Raw genomic sequence first — 15,291 nt, 5'->3', positions numbered from 1 at the left:
TGGTAGTAATGATGGTAGTGATAGTGATGATGATGGTAGTGATGTAATGATAATGTGTGGTAGATGATGATGATGGTAGTGATAGTAATGATGATGATGGTAGTGATAGTAATATGATGATGATGATGGTAGTAATGATGGTAATAGTAATGATGATGGTAGTAATGATGGTAGTGGTGATGATGGAGTGGTAGTGATAGTAAATGATGATGGTAATGATAGTAATGATGATGATGGTAGTAATGCTGGTAGTGGTAGTAATGATGATGGTAGTGATAGTAATGATGATGATGGTAGTGGTAGTAATGATGATGGTAGTGATAGTAATGATGGTAGTGGTAGTAATGATAATGATGGTAGTGATAGTAATGATGGTAGTAATGATGGTAGTGATAGTAATGATGGTAGTGGTAGTACTGATGGTAGTAATGATGGTAGTGATAGTAATGATGGTAGTAATGATGGTAGTGATAGTAATGATGGTAGTGTAGTGGTAGTAATGATGATGTGTAGTAATGATGATGGTAGTAAGTAATGATGATGGTAGTGGTAGTAATGATGATGATGGTAGTGGTAGTAATGATGATAGTGGTAGTAATGATGATGGTGGTAGTAGTAATGATGATGATGGTAGTGATAGTAATGATGATGCTAGTGGTAGTAATGATGATGATGGTAGTAATGATGGTAGTGGTAGTAATGATGATGGTAGTAGTAATGATGGTAGTGGTAGTAATGATGATGGTGGTAGTGGTAGTAATGATGATGGTGGTAGTGGTAGTAATGATGATGGTAGTGATAGTAATGATGATGGTAGTAATGATGATGGTAGTGATAGTAATGATGATGATGGTAGTGGTAGTAATGATGATGGTAGTGATGGTAGTAATGATGATGGTAGTGGTAGTAATGATGGTAGTGGTAGTAATGATGATGATGGTAGTGGTAGTAATGATGATGGTAGTGATAGTAATGATGATGATGGTAGTGATAGTAATGATGATGATGGTAGTGATAGTAATGATGGTAGTGGTAGTAATGATGATGGTAGTAATGATGGTAGTGGTAGTAATGATGATGGTAGTAATGATGATAGTAATGATGATGATGGTAGTGATAGTAATGATGATGGTAGTGATGGTAATGATGATGATGGTAGTGATAGTAATAATGATGATGATGGTAGTGGTAGTAATGATGATGATGGTAGTAATAGTAATGATGATGATAGTAGATAGTAATGATGGTGTAGTGGTAGTAATGATGATGGTAGTGGTAGTAATGATGATGGTAGTAATGGTAGTAATGATGGTAGTGGTAGTAATGATGGTAGTGGTAGTAATGATGGTAGTGGTAGTAATGATGATGGTAATGATGATGGTAGTGGTAGTAATGATGATGATGGTAGTGATAGTAATAATGATGATGATGGTAGTGGTAGTAATAATGATGATGATGGTAGTGGTAGTAATGATGATGATGGTAGTGATAGTAATGATGATGGTAGTAATGGTAGTAATGATGGTAGTGGTAGTAATGATGGTAGTAGTAGATGATGATGGTAGTGGTAGTAATGATGATGATGGTAGTGGATGATAATGATGATGGTAGTAATGATGATGATGGTAGTGATAGTAATGATGATGATGGTAGTGGTAGTAATGATGATGGTAGTAATGATGGTATGATGATGGTAGTAATGATGATGATGTAGTGGTAGTAATGATGATGGTAGTAATGATGATGATGGTAGTGATAGTAATGATGATGAGTAATGATGGTAGTAGTAGTAATGATGGTAGTGATAGTAATGATGATGTGGTAGTGATGGTAGTGATGTAATGATGGTAGTGGTAGTAATGATGATGATGGTAGTAATGATGATGGTAGTATGATGATGGTAGTAATGATGGTAGTGGTAGTAATGATGATGGTAGTGGTAGTGATAGTAATGATGATGATGGTAGTGATAGTAATGATGTAATGGTAGTGTAATGATGATGGTAGTGATGATGGTAGTGATAGTAATGATGATGGATAGTAATGATGGTAGTAATAAATGTAATGATAGTTATGATGGTAGTAATGATGATGGTAGTAATAGTAATGATGGTAGTGGTAGTAATGATGGTAGTGGTAGTAATGATGATGGTAGTAGTGGTAGTAATGATGTGGTAGTAGTAATGATGATGAGTGATAGTAATGATGGTATGATGATGATGGTAGTGATGGTATGTAATGATGATGGTAGGTAATGATGATGGTAGTAATGATGGATGATAGTAATGATGATGGTAGTGGTAGTAATGATGATGATGGTAGTGGTAGTAATGATGATGATGGTAGTGATGGTAGTAATGATGATGATGGTAGATGAGTGGTAGTAATGATGGTAGTGGTAGTGATGATGATGGTAGTGGTAGTAATGATGATGATGGTAGTGGTAGTAATGATGATGGTAGTGATAGTAATGATGGATGGTAGTAATGATGATGGTAGTAATGATGGTAGTGGTAGTAATGATGATGATGGTAGTAATGATGGTGGTAGTAATGATGGTAGTGGTAGTAATGATGGTAGTGATAGTAATGATGATGGTAGTAATGATGGTAGTGGTAGTAATGATGATGGTAGTGATGATAGTAATGATGGTAGTGATGATGGTGAGTAATGATAGTATGATGATGATGAGTGGTAGTAAATGATGGTAGTGATAGATGATGATGATGTGGTAATGATGGTAGATGATGGTAGTGATAGTAATGATGGATGATAGTAATGATGATAGTAATGATGATGATGGTAGTGGTAGTAATGATGATGATGGTAATGATGATGGTATGATGTAGTAATGATGGTAGTGGTAGTGATGATGGTAGTAAATGATGGTAGTGATAGTAATGATGATGGTAGTAATGATGATGGTAGTAGTAATGATGGTAGTGATAGTAATGATGGTAGTGGTAGTAATGATGGTAGTGATAGTATGATGATGGTAGTGGTAGTAATGATGATAGTAATGATGGTAGTGGTAGTAAATAATGATGGTAGTGGTAGTAATGATGATGGTAATGTAGTGGTATGTGATAGTAGTAATGATGGTAGTGGTAGTAATGATGATGGTAGTAATGATGATGATGGTAGTGGTAATGATGATGGTAGTATAGTAATGATGATGGTAGTAATAATGATGATGGTAGTAATGATGGTAGTGATAGTAATGATGGATGATGATGGTAGTGGTAGTAATGATGATGATAGTAATGTAGTAGTGTAGTAATGATGATGATGGTAGTGATAGTAATGATGATGGTAGTAATGATGGTAGTGATGGTAGTAATGATGGTAGTGATGGTAGTAATGATGGTAGTGATAGTAATGATGATGATGGTAGTGGTGGTAGTAATGATGATGATGATGGTAGTGGTAGTAATGATGATGATGGTAGTGATAGTAATGATGGTAGTGGTAGTAATGATGGTAGTGGTAGTAATGATGATGATGGTAGTGATAGTAATAATGATGATGATGGTGTGGTAGTAATGATGATGGTAGTGATAGTAATGATGGTATGGTAGTAATGATGATGTAGTGTATAAATAGTAATGATGATGGTGATGATGGTAGTGATAGTAATAATGATGATGATGGTAGTGGTAGTAATGATGATGGTAGTGGTAGTAATGATGATGATGGTAGTGATAGTAATGATGATGGTAGTAATGATGGTAGTGATAGTAATGATGATGGTAGTGATAGTAATGATGATGATGGTAGTGATAGTAATGATGGTAGTGGTAGTAATGATGATGGTAGTAATGATGATGGTAGTGGTAGTAATGATGATGGTAGTAGTGGTAGTGATAGTAATGATGATGATGGTAGTGGTAGTAATGATGATGATGGTAGTGATAGTAATGATGATGGTAGTAATGATATGGTAATGATGATGATGGTAGTGGTAATAATGATGGTAGTGATAGTATGATGATGATGATGGTAGTGATGATGATGGTATGGTAGTAATGATGATGATGGTAGTGGTATGATAATGATGATGGTAGTGGTAGTAATGATGATAGTAATGATGGTAGTGGTAGATGATGATGATGATGGTAAATGATGATGGTAGTAATGATGATGATGGTAGTGGTAGTAATGATGATGATGGTAGTGGTAATGATGATGGTAGTGATAGTAATGATGATGATAGTAGTGATGGTAGTGAATGATGATGGTAGTGGTAGTAATGATGATGTAGTAATGGTAGTAATGATGGTGATGATGTGACGTAATGATGGTCAAGTGGTAGTAATGAATGATGATGATGGTAGTGGTAGTAATGATGATGATAGTGATAGTAATGATGGTAGTAGTAATGATGGTAGTGGTAGTAATGATGATAGGTAGTAATGATGGTAGTGGTAGTAATGATGAGTGATGGTGATAGTAATAATGATGATGGTAGTGGTAGTAATGATGATGGTAGTGATAGTAATGATGATGATGGTAGTGATAATGATGATGTGGTAATGATGATGGTAGTGGTAGTAATAATGATGATGGTGTAATGAGTGGTAGTAATGTATGATAGTAATGATGGTAATGATGGTAGTGGTAATGATGATGGCGATAGTAATGATGGTAGTGATAGTAATGATGATGATGGTAGTGATAGTAATGATGATGATGGTAGTAATAGTAATGATGATGATGGTAGCAATGATGATGATGATGGTAGTAATGATGGATGGTAGTGATGGTGATGATGGTAATGATGATGGTAGTAATGATGAGTGGTAGTAATGATGATGGTAGTAATGATGATGATGGTAGTATGATGGTAGTGGTAGTAATGATGATGATGGTAATGATGGTAGTGGTAGTAATGATGATGGTAGTAATAGTAATGATGATGATGGTAGTGGTAGTAATGATGATGATAGTAAGTGATGATAATAGTAGTAGTAATGATGATGTAGTGGTAGTATGATGATGGTAGTGGTAGTAATGATGATGGTAAGATGATAGTAATGTAGTAATGATGATAGTGGTAGTATGATGATGGTAGTGGTGTAATGATGGTAGTGGTAGTAATGATGATGGTGTGTAGTAATGATGGTAGTGGTAGTGATGATGGTAATGATGATGATGGTAATGTGGTAGTAATAATGATGATGGTAGTGGTAGTAATGATGATGGTAGTGATAGTAATGATGATGATGGTAGTGGTAGTAATGATGATGATGTAGTGATAGTAATGATGATGAGTGATAGTAATGTGGTAATGATGATGATGATGGTAGTGATGTAGTAGTGATGTAATGATGATGATGGTAGTAATGATGGTAGTGATAGTAATGAATGATGGTAGTAATGATGGAGTGATAGTAATGATGGTAGTGATAGTAAATGATGGTATGGTAGTAATGATGATATGATGGTAGTAATGATGATGGTAGTAATGATGGATGTAATGATGGTAAATGATGATGATGGTAGTGATAGATGGAGTGATGTAATGATGATGTAGTGGTAGTAATGATGATGGTAGTGGTAGTAATGATGATGATGGTAGTGGTAGTAATGATGATGATGGTAGTGATAGTAATGATGATGGTAGTAATGATGGTAGTGGTAGTAATGATGATGGTAGTGATAGTAATGATGATGGTAGTAATGATGGTAGTGGTAGTAATGATGATGATGGTAGTGATAGTAATGATGATGGTAGTGATAGTAATGATGATGATGGTAGTGGTAGTAATGATGATGGATGATGATGATGGTAGTGATAGTAATGATGGTAGTGTAGTAATGATGATGGTAGTGATGTAATGATGGTAGTGAGTAGTGTATGATGATGGTAGTGGTAGTAATGATGATGATGATGGTAGTGATAGTAATGATGATGTAGTGGTAGTAATGATGGTAGTGGTAGTAATGATGGTAGTGGTAGTAATGATGATGGTAGTGGTAGTAATGATGATGGTGGTAGTGATAGTAATGATGATGGTAGTAATGATGGTAGTGATAGTAATGATGATGGTGGTAGTAGTAATGATGATGATGGTAGTGATAGTAATGATGATGTAGTGGTAGTAATGATGATGTAATGATGGTAGTGTAGTAATGATGGAATGATGATGGTAGTGATAGTAATGATGATGGTAGTGGTAGTAATGATGATGGGTAGTAATGTAATGATGATGGTAGTGATAGTAATGATGATGGTAGTGGTAGTGTAATGATGGAGTGGTAGTAATGATGGTAGTGGTAGTAATGATGGATGATAGTAATGATGGTAGTGGTAGTAATGATGATGATGGTAGTGATAGTGATGATGGTAGTGATAGTAATGATGATGGTAGTGATAGTAATGATGATGATGATGGTAGTAATGATGGTAGTGATAGTAATGATGATGGTAGTAATGATGGTAAGTGATGATAGTAATGATGATGATGGTGATAGTAATGATGATGATGATGATGTAGTAATGATGATGATGATAGTGATGATGGTAGTGATAGTAATGATGATGATGGTAGTGTAGTAATGATGATGATGGTAGTGGTAGTAATGATGATGATGGTAGTGATAGTATGATGATGATGGTAGTGATAGTAATGATGGTAGTGTAGTAATGATGATGATGATGGTAGTGATAGTAATGATGATGATGGTGATGTAGTAATGATGGTAATAGATGATGATGGTAGTGGTAGTAAATGATGATGGTAGTGGTAGTAATGATGATGATGGTAGTGGTAGTAATGATGATGATGGTAGTGATAGTAATGATGATGGTAGTAATGATGATGATGGTAGTGATAGTAATGATGATGGTAGTAATGATGATGATGGTAGTAATGATGGTAGTGGTAGTAATGATGGTAGTGGTAGTAATGATGATGGTAGTAATGATGATGATGTAATGATGGTAGTGGTAGTAAATGATGATGGTAGTAATGATGTAATAGTAATGATGATGGTAGTGGTAGATAGTAATGATGATGATGGTAGTGATAGTAATGATGATGATGATGATGATGGTAGTGGTAGTAATGTAATGATGTAGTAATGATGATGATGGTAGTGATAGTAATATGGATGATGTAATGATGATGGTAGTAATGATGGTAGTAATGATGGTAGTGATAATGTAATGATGGTAGTGTAGTGTAATGATGTATGGTAGTAATGATGGTAGTGGTAGTAATGATGATGATGGTAGGTAGTAATGATGATGGTAGTGATAGTGATGATGGTATGATGATGATGATGGTAGTGGTAGTAATGATGATGATGGTAGTGTAGTAATGATGATGATGATGGTAGTGAGTAGTAATGATGATGGTAGTGGTAGTAATGATGATGAGTAATGATGATGATGGTAGTGGTAGTAATGATGGTAGTGAGTATGATAGTAATGATGGTAGTGATAGTAATAATGATGGTAGTGGTAGTAATGATGATGATGGTAGTGGTAAGTGATGATGGTAGTGATAGTAATGATGATGATGGTAGTGGTAGTAATGATGATGATGGTAGTGGTAGTAATGATGGAGTGATAGTAATGATGGTAGTGATAGTGATAATAGATGATGATGGTAGTGGATGATGGTAGTAATGATGTAGTGGTAGTAATGATGATGGTATAGCAATGATGATGATGGTAGTTGTAGTAATGATGGTAGTGATAGTAATGATGATGATGGTAGTGATAGTAATGATGATGATGGTAGTGATAGTATGATGATGATAGTAATGATGGTAGTGGTAGTAATGATGGTAGTGGTAGTAATGATGGTAGTGGTAGTAATGATGATGATGGTAGTGGTAGTAATGATGATGATGGTAGTGATAGTAATGATGATGATGGTAGTAATGATGGTAGTGATAGTAATGATGATGAGTAAGTAATGATGGTAGTGGTAGTAATGATGGTATGGTAGTGGTAGTAATGATGATGATGATGGTAGTGGTAGTAATGATGATGATGGTAGTAATGATGAGTAATGATGATGATGGTAGTGATAGTAATGATGATGATGGTAGTGGTAGTAATGATGATGATGGTATGGTAATAATGATGGTAGTAAGTATGATGATGGTAGTGGTAGTAATGATGATGATGGTAGTGATAGTAATGAATGATGTAATGATGTAGTGATAGTAATGATGATGATGGTGATAGTAATGATGGTGATGGTAGTGATAGTAATGATGATGGTAGTGGTAGTAATGATGATGATGGTAGTAATGATGGTATGGTATGATGATAGTAGTAATGATGATGGTGATGAATGATGGTAGTGATAGTAATGATGATGGTAGTGGTAGTAATGATGATGATGGTAATGATGGTAGTGGTAGTAATGATGTAGTGGTAATGATGATGGTAGTAATGATGGTAGTGGTAGTAATGATGATGATGGTGAGTGATAGTAATGATGATGATGAGTGGTAGTAATGAATGATGGTAGTGATAGTGGTGAATGATGAGTGGATAGTAATGATGGTAGTAATAGTAATGATGTAGTAATGATGATGATGGTATGATGATGGTAGTAATGATGATGATGGTAGTATGATAGTAATGATGGTATGGTAGTAATGATGGTAGTGTGTAGTAATGATGGAGTGGTAGTATGATGATGATGGTAGTAGTAATGTAATGATGATGATGGTAGTGATAGTAATGATGATGGTAGTGATAGTAATGATGATGATGGTAGTAATGATAATGATGGTAGTGGTGGTAGTAATGATGGTAGTGATAGTAATGATGGTAGTGGTAGTGAATGTGATGATGGTAGTGGTAGTAATGATGATGATGGTAGTAATAGTAATGATGAATGTAGTGGTAGTATGATGATGATGGTAGTGGTAGTAATGATGTAGTAATGATGATGATGGTAGTGATAGTAATGATGGTAGTGATAGTAATGGTATGTGATGATGGTAGTAGTAGTGATGATGATGGTAGTAATGATGATAGTAGTAATGATGGTAGTGATAGTAATGATGATGGTAGTGATAGTAATGATGATGATGGTAGTGGTAGTAATGATGATGATGGTAGTGGTAGTAATGATGATGGTAGTGGTAGTAATGATGATGATGGTAGTGGTAGTAATGATGATGGTAGTGGTAGTAATGATGATGATGGTAGTGATAGTAATGATGATGGTAGTGGTAGTAATGATGATGGTAGTGGTAGTAATGATGATGATGGTAGTGATAGTAATGATGATGATGGTAGTGGTAGTAATGATGATGGTAGTGGTATGTGAAGTGGTGATGATGAGTAATGATGGTAGTGGTAGTAATGATGATGTGGTAGTGGTGATGTAATGTGATGATGGTAGTAATGATGATGGTAGTGGTAGTAATGAGTAGTGGTGAGATAATGATGGTAATATGGTGATAGTAATGATGATGATGGTAGTGGTGGTAATGATGATGATGGTAGTGGTAGTATGATAATGATGATGATGGTAGTGGTAGTAATGATGATGATGGTAGTGATGATAGTAGTGGTAGTATGATGACCCACCTGTAGTAAGGAATGATAGGTAGTGATAGTAATGATGAGTGATGATGGTAGTGATAGTAATGATGATGTGGTGTAATGATGATGGTAGTCTGGTAATGATGATGGTAGTGAGGTAGTAATGATGATGATGGTAGTGGTAGTAATGATGATGATGGTAGTGATAGTAATGATGTAAGTGATGATAGTGATAGTAATGATGATGATAGTGGAACAATGGTAGTGATAGTAATGATCCAGTGATAGTAATATGGCCCGCAATCCCTAGTGTATGAATGTGTAGTAATAGTGATGGTAATGATTTAAGGTAGTATGATGATGGTAGTGATAGGATGATGGTAGTAATAATGATGGTAGTGTAGTAATGATGGTGGATGGTAGTAATGATCCAGTGGAGTAATGATGGTAGGATAGTAATGATGGTAGTGGTAATAAGTGGTAGTAATGATGGTATGATGACCCCACCTAAATGATTAATATGTAGTAATGATGGTAGTGGTAGTAATGATGGTAGTGGTAGTAATGATGATGATGGTAGTGGTAGTAATGATGATGATGGTGAATGGTAGTAATGATGTAATGTAATGATGGTAGTGGTAGTAATGATGATGATGGTAGTGATAGTAATGAATGATGGTAGTAATAGTAATGATGATGATGGTAGTGGTAGTAATGATGATGATGGTAGTGGTAGTAATGATGATGATGGTAGTGGTAATGTATGATGATGATGGTAGTGAGTTGATGATGGTAGTGGTAGTAATGATGGTAGTGGTAGTAATGATGATGGTAGATGGAGTGGTAGTAATGATGATGATGGTAGTGGTAGTAGTAATGATGATGGTAGTAGTAATGATGATGATGGTAGTGATAGTAATGATGATGGTAGTAGTAATGATGATGGTAGTGGTAGTAATGATGATGATGGTAGTGGTAGTAATGATGATGATGATGGTAGTGGTAGTAATGATGATGATGGTAGTGGTAGTAATGATGATGATGGTAGTGTAGTAATGATGATGATGGTAGTGGTAGTAATGATGATGATGGTAGTAATGATGATGGTAGTGAGTAATGATGATGGTAGTGGTAGTAATGATGATGATGTATGGTAGTAATGATGGTAGTGGTAGTAGTGATGATGATGATGGTAGTGGTAGTAATGATGATGATGGTAGTGATAGTAATATAGTAATGATGTGTGGTAGTAATGATGGTAGTGATGTAATGATGGTAGTAATGATAATGATGGTAGTGGTAGTATGATGATGGATGGTAGTAATGATGATGATGAGTGATCTGAATGATGGATAAAGTAATCCCTACAGTAAGTGACAAGGGCACTAATGATGTGATCATCCATAATGTCTGGCCTGATGCCTCCCTAGTATAATGATGATGATGTAGTTGATGGTAGTGGTAGTAATGATCAGTAGTGAGATCATGGTACTGTAGTAATGATGATGATGGTAGTGATCTGTAATGATGTGGTAGTAATGATGAATAATAATGGATGGAGTGATAGTAAAGTAATGATGGTAGTGGTAGTAGGATGATGGTAGTGGTAGTGATAGTAATGATGATGGTAGTCATAGTAACCATGATGGTAGCCTCTGGTAGTGGTAGTCCGGATGATGGTAGTGAAGTAATGATGGTAGTGGTAGTAATGATGATGGTAGTGGTAGTAATGATGATGATGGTAGTGTAATAGTAATGATGATGATGGTGAGTGATAATGATGATGTAGTAATGATGATGGTAGTGGTAGTAATGATGATTGGTAGTGATAGTAATGATGGTAGTTAGTAATGGAGTGGTAGTAATGATGATGGTAGTGGTGTAATGATGATGATGGTAGTGGTAGTAATGATGATGATGGTAGTAATGATGATGTAGTAATGCTGCTGACTGGTAAAGTGTAATGATGTAGTGGTAAGGTGTAATGATGGTAGTGATAGTATGATGATGGTGATGGTAGTAATGAGTAATGATGGAGTGGTAGTAAGTGATAGTAATGATGATGGTAGTGATAGTAATGATGTAATAATGATGGTAGTGGTAGTGATAGTAGTGGTAGTAATGATGATAATGATGGTAGTGTAGTAATGATGATGGTAGTAATGATGTAATGATGGTAATGATGATAGTAATGATGATGATGGTAGTGATAGTAATGATGATGATGGTAGTGGTAGTAATGATGAGTGGTAGTAATGATGATGATGGTGGTAAGTAATGATGATGGTAGTGATAATGATGGGTAGTAATGATGATGGTATGATGGTAGTGATGTAATGATGGTAGTGATAGTAATGATGGTAGTGATAGTAATGATGGTAGTGATAGTAATGATGATGGTAGTGATAGTAATGATGATGATGGTAGTGATAGTAATGATGATGATGGTGATAGTAATGATGATGATGGTAGTGATAGTAATGATGATGATGGTAGTGATAGTAATGATGATGGTAGTGATAGTAATGATGATGGTAGTGATAGTAATGATGATGGTAGTGATAGTAATGATGATGGTAGTGGTAGTAATGATGGTCGTGATAGTAATGATGGTAGTGATAGTAATGATGATGGTAGTGATGATGATGATGGTAGTGATAGTAATGATGATGATGGTAGTTGTAGTAATGATGATGGTAGTGATAGTAATGATGATGATGGTAGTGATAGTAATGATGGTAGTGATAGTAATGATGATGGTAGTGATGATGATGATGGTAGTGATAGTAATGATGGTAGTGATAGTAATGATGATGATGGTAGTGGTAGTAATGCAGGGGCGGCAGGGTAGCCTAGTGGTTAGAGCGTTGGACTAACAACCGGAAGGTTGCAAGATTGAATCCCAGAGCTGACAAGGTACAAATCTGTCGTTCTGCCCCTGAACAGGCAGTTAACCCACTGTTCCTAGGCCGTCATTGAAAATAAGAATTTGTTCTTAACTGACTTGCCTAGTTAAATAAAAAAAATAAAAATTAAAAATTCTACTATTGACCGTTACAATTGTATTGTATTTATTTATTTAACTTAATTACTATTTTATATTCTTCTTCTTCTTCTTCTTTATTTTAATACAATGTATAATGTATACATTGTTGCTATGGCAATAATGACAATGTTTTTCATGCCAATAAAGCAGCTTGAAATTGAGTGCCTGCCAAGGAACAAGCAGGATAGAGGTTACCTACAGGTAGCTGTGTGAATGATTGTGGTAGGATAGAGGGTACCTACAGGTAGCTGTGTGAAGGCCTGTGGCAGGATAGAGGGTACCTACAGGTAGCTGTGTGAAGGCCTGTGGTAGGATAGAGGGTACCTACAGGTAGCTGTGTGAAGGCCTGTGGTAGGATAGAGGGTACCTACAGGTAGCTGTGTGAAGGCCTGTGGTAGGATAGAGGGTACCTACAGGTAGCTGTGTGAAGGCCTGTGGTAGGATAGAGGGTACCTACAGGTAGCTGTGTGAAGGCCTGTGGTAGGATAGAGGGTACCTACAGGTAGCTGTGTGAAGGCCTGTGGTAGGATAGAGGGTACCTACAGGTAGCTGTGTGAAGGCAGGATAGAGGGTACCTACAGGTAGCTGTGTGAAGGCCTGTGGTAGGATAGAGGGTACCTACAGGTAGCTGTGTGAAGGCAGGATAGAGGGTACCTACAGGTAGCTGTGTGAAGGCCTGTGGTAGGATAGAGGGTACCTACAGGTAGCTGTGTGAAGGCAGGATAGAGGGTACCTACAGGTAGCAGTGTGAAGGTAGGATAGAGGGTACCTACAGGTAGCTGAGTGAAGGCCTGTGGTAGGATAGAGGGTACCTACAGGTAGCTGTGTGAAGGCCTGTGGTAGGATAGAGGGTACCTACAGGTAGCTGTGTGAAGGTAGGATAGAGGGTACCTACAGGTAGCTGTGTGAAGGCCTGTGGTAGGATAGAGGAGAGGGTGTCACAGGCGCTGGTCTGTAGAGTAGGATGCTGATGACTCTGAAGAGCTCCGTTCAGCGGACCACTCAATACATCCACCCAGAACTGGACCACCTGCAGCACACACGCAATTAGACAGACAGGCTAGACAGACAGACAGGCTAGACAGGCAGACAGGCTAGACAGGCAGACAGGTTAGAATGACAGACAGGCTAGACAGAGAGACAGGCTAGACAGACAGACAGGCTAGACAGACAGACAGACAGGTTAGAATGACAGACAGGTTAGAATGACAGACAGGTTAGCCAGACAGTTGTCCACATACTTTTGGTCATGCATGTGGTAGTGTGTAATAATGTATTATTCTATTGTATGTGATTGGACAGGCAGCAGCTACTCTTCCTGGGGTTTATTATGGATCCCCATTAGTTCCTGTCAAGGCAGCAGCTATTCTACCTGGGGTTTATTAGGGATCCCCATTAGTTCCTGCCAAGGCAGCAGCTACTCTTCCTGGGGTTTATTATGGATCCCCATTAGTTCCTGCCAAGGCAGCAGCTATTCTACCTGGGGTTTATTAGGGATCCCCATTAGTTCCTGCCAAGGCAGCAGCTACTCTTCCTGGGGTTTATTATGGATCCCCATTAGTTCCTGCCAAGGCAGCAGCTATTCTACCTGGGGTTTATTAGGGATCCCCATTAGTTCCTGCCAAGGCAGCAGCTATTCTTCCTGGGGTCCAATCACATACAACATAATACATTATTACTCTACCATAACATACACTGCATCACCAAAAGTATATGGACAACTGCTCGTTGATCATCTCATTCCAAAATCATGGCCATTAACATGGAGTTGGTCCCCCCCTCTGCTGCTGTAACAGCATCCACTCTTCTGGGAAGGCTTTCCACTAGATGTTGGAACATTGTTGCTATAACAGCCTCCACTCTTCTGGGAAGGCTTTCCACTAGATGTTGGAACATTGCTGCTATAACAGCCTCCACTCTTCTGAAGAAGGCTTTCCACTAGATGTTGGAACATTGCTGCAGGGACTTCCATTCAGCCATAAGAGCATTAGTGAGGTCGGTCACTGATGTTGGGCGATTAGTCCTGGCTCGCAGTCAGCTTTCCAATTCATCCCAAAGGTGTTCGATGAGGTTGAGGTCAGGGCTCTGTGCAGGCCAGTCAAGTTCTTCCACAACGATCTCGACAAAACAATGTATAGACCTCACTTTGTGCACGGGGGCATTGTCATGCTGAAACAGGAACAGGCCTTCCCCATACTGTGGAAGCAGAGAGTCATCTGGAATGTTATTGTATGCTGTAGCCTTAAGATGTTCCTTCCCTTGAACGAAGGGGCCTAGCCCGAACCATGAAAAACAGCCGATGACCCCTATTCCTCCCCCACCAAACTTTACAGTTGGCACTATGCCAAGCGTGATTCATCACTCCACAGATCTCATTTCCACTGCTCCAGAGTCCAACAGCGGCGAGCTTTACACCACTCCAGCCAACGCTTGGCATTGCGCATGGTGATCTTAGGCTTGTGTGCGGCTGCTCGGCCATGGAAACCCATTTCAAGAAGCACCCGATGAAGTCTAACACAGCCCCCACAATCTTTTAAAAATGTTTTTCTCTCAGCCAAACATCAGTCATTTATGTAAGTGCTGTGCATGTTGAGTGTCCTTCCCTAGAAGCTGAAAGTCTGTTGTCAATTTGTTTAATGTGAAATAGCATTGTATCTGATCAAATTAAGGGTTGGTAATAGGCTGATTGGTCAGCTATTTGAGCCAGTAAATGATGCTTTGCTATTCT

At 37.6% G+C, this 15,291-nt stretch overlaps 1 protein-coding gene across 1 annotated transcript in view; it reads right to left on the bottom strand.

Moving 5' to 3' along the window:
• heatr6 (HEAT repeat containing 6) overlaps positions 1-15,291 on the bottom strand; it is a 98,399-nt gene that overhangs the window by 43,646 nt on the left and 39,462 nt on the right. Inside the window, exon 15 of the mRNA XM_065024037.1 lies at positions 13,459-13,593. Within this exon, the coding sequence (XP_064880109.1) occupies positions 13,459-13,593 (135 nt within the window). The remainder of the gene's footprint in view (positions 1-13,458; positions 13,594-15,291) is intronic.

This window comes from Oncorhynchus nerka, linkage group LG10, assembly GCF_034236695.1.
Source record: "Oncorhynchus nerka isolate Pitt River linkage group LG10, Oner_Uvic_2.0, whole genome shotgun sequence".
Lineage (NCBI taxonomy): Eukaryota > Metazoa > Chordata > Actinopteri > Salmoniformes > Salmonidae > Oncorhynchus > Oncorhynchus nerka.
Note: the sequence above shows the minus strand (reverse complement) of the source record. Positions and strands in the feature narration are given on the sequence as shown.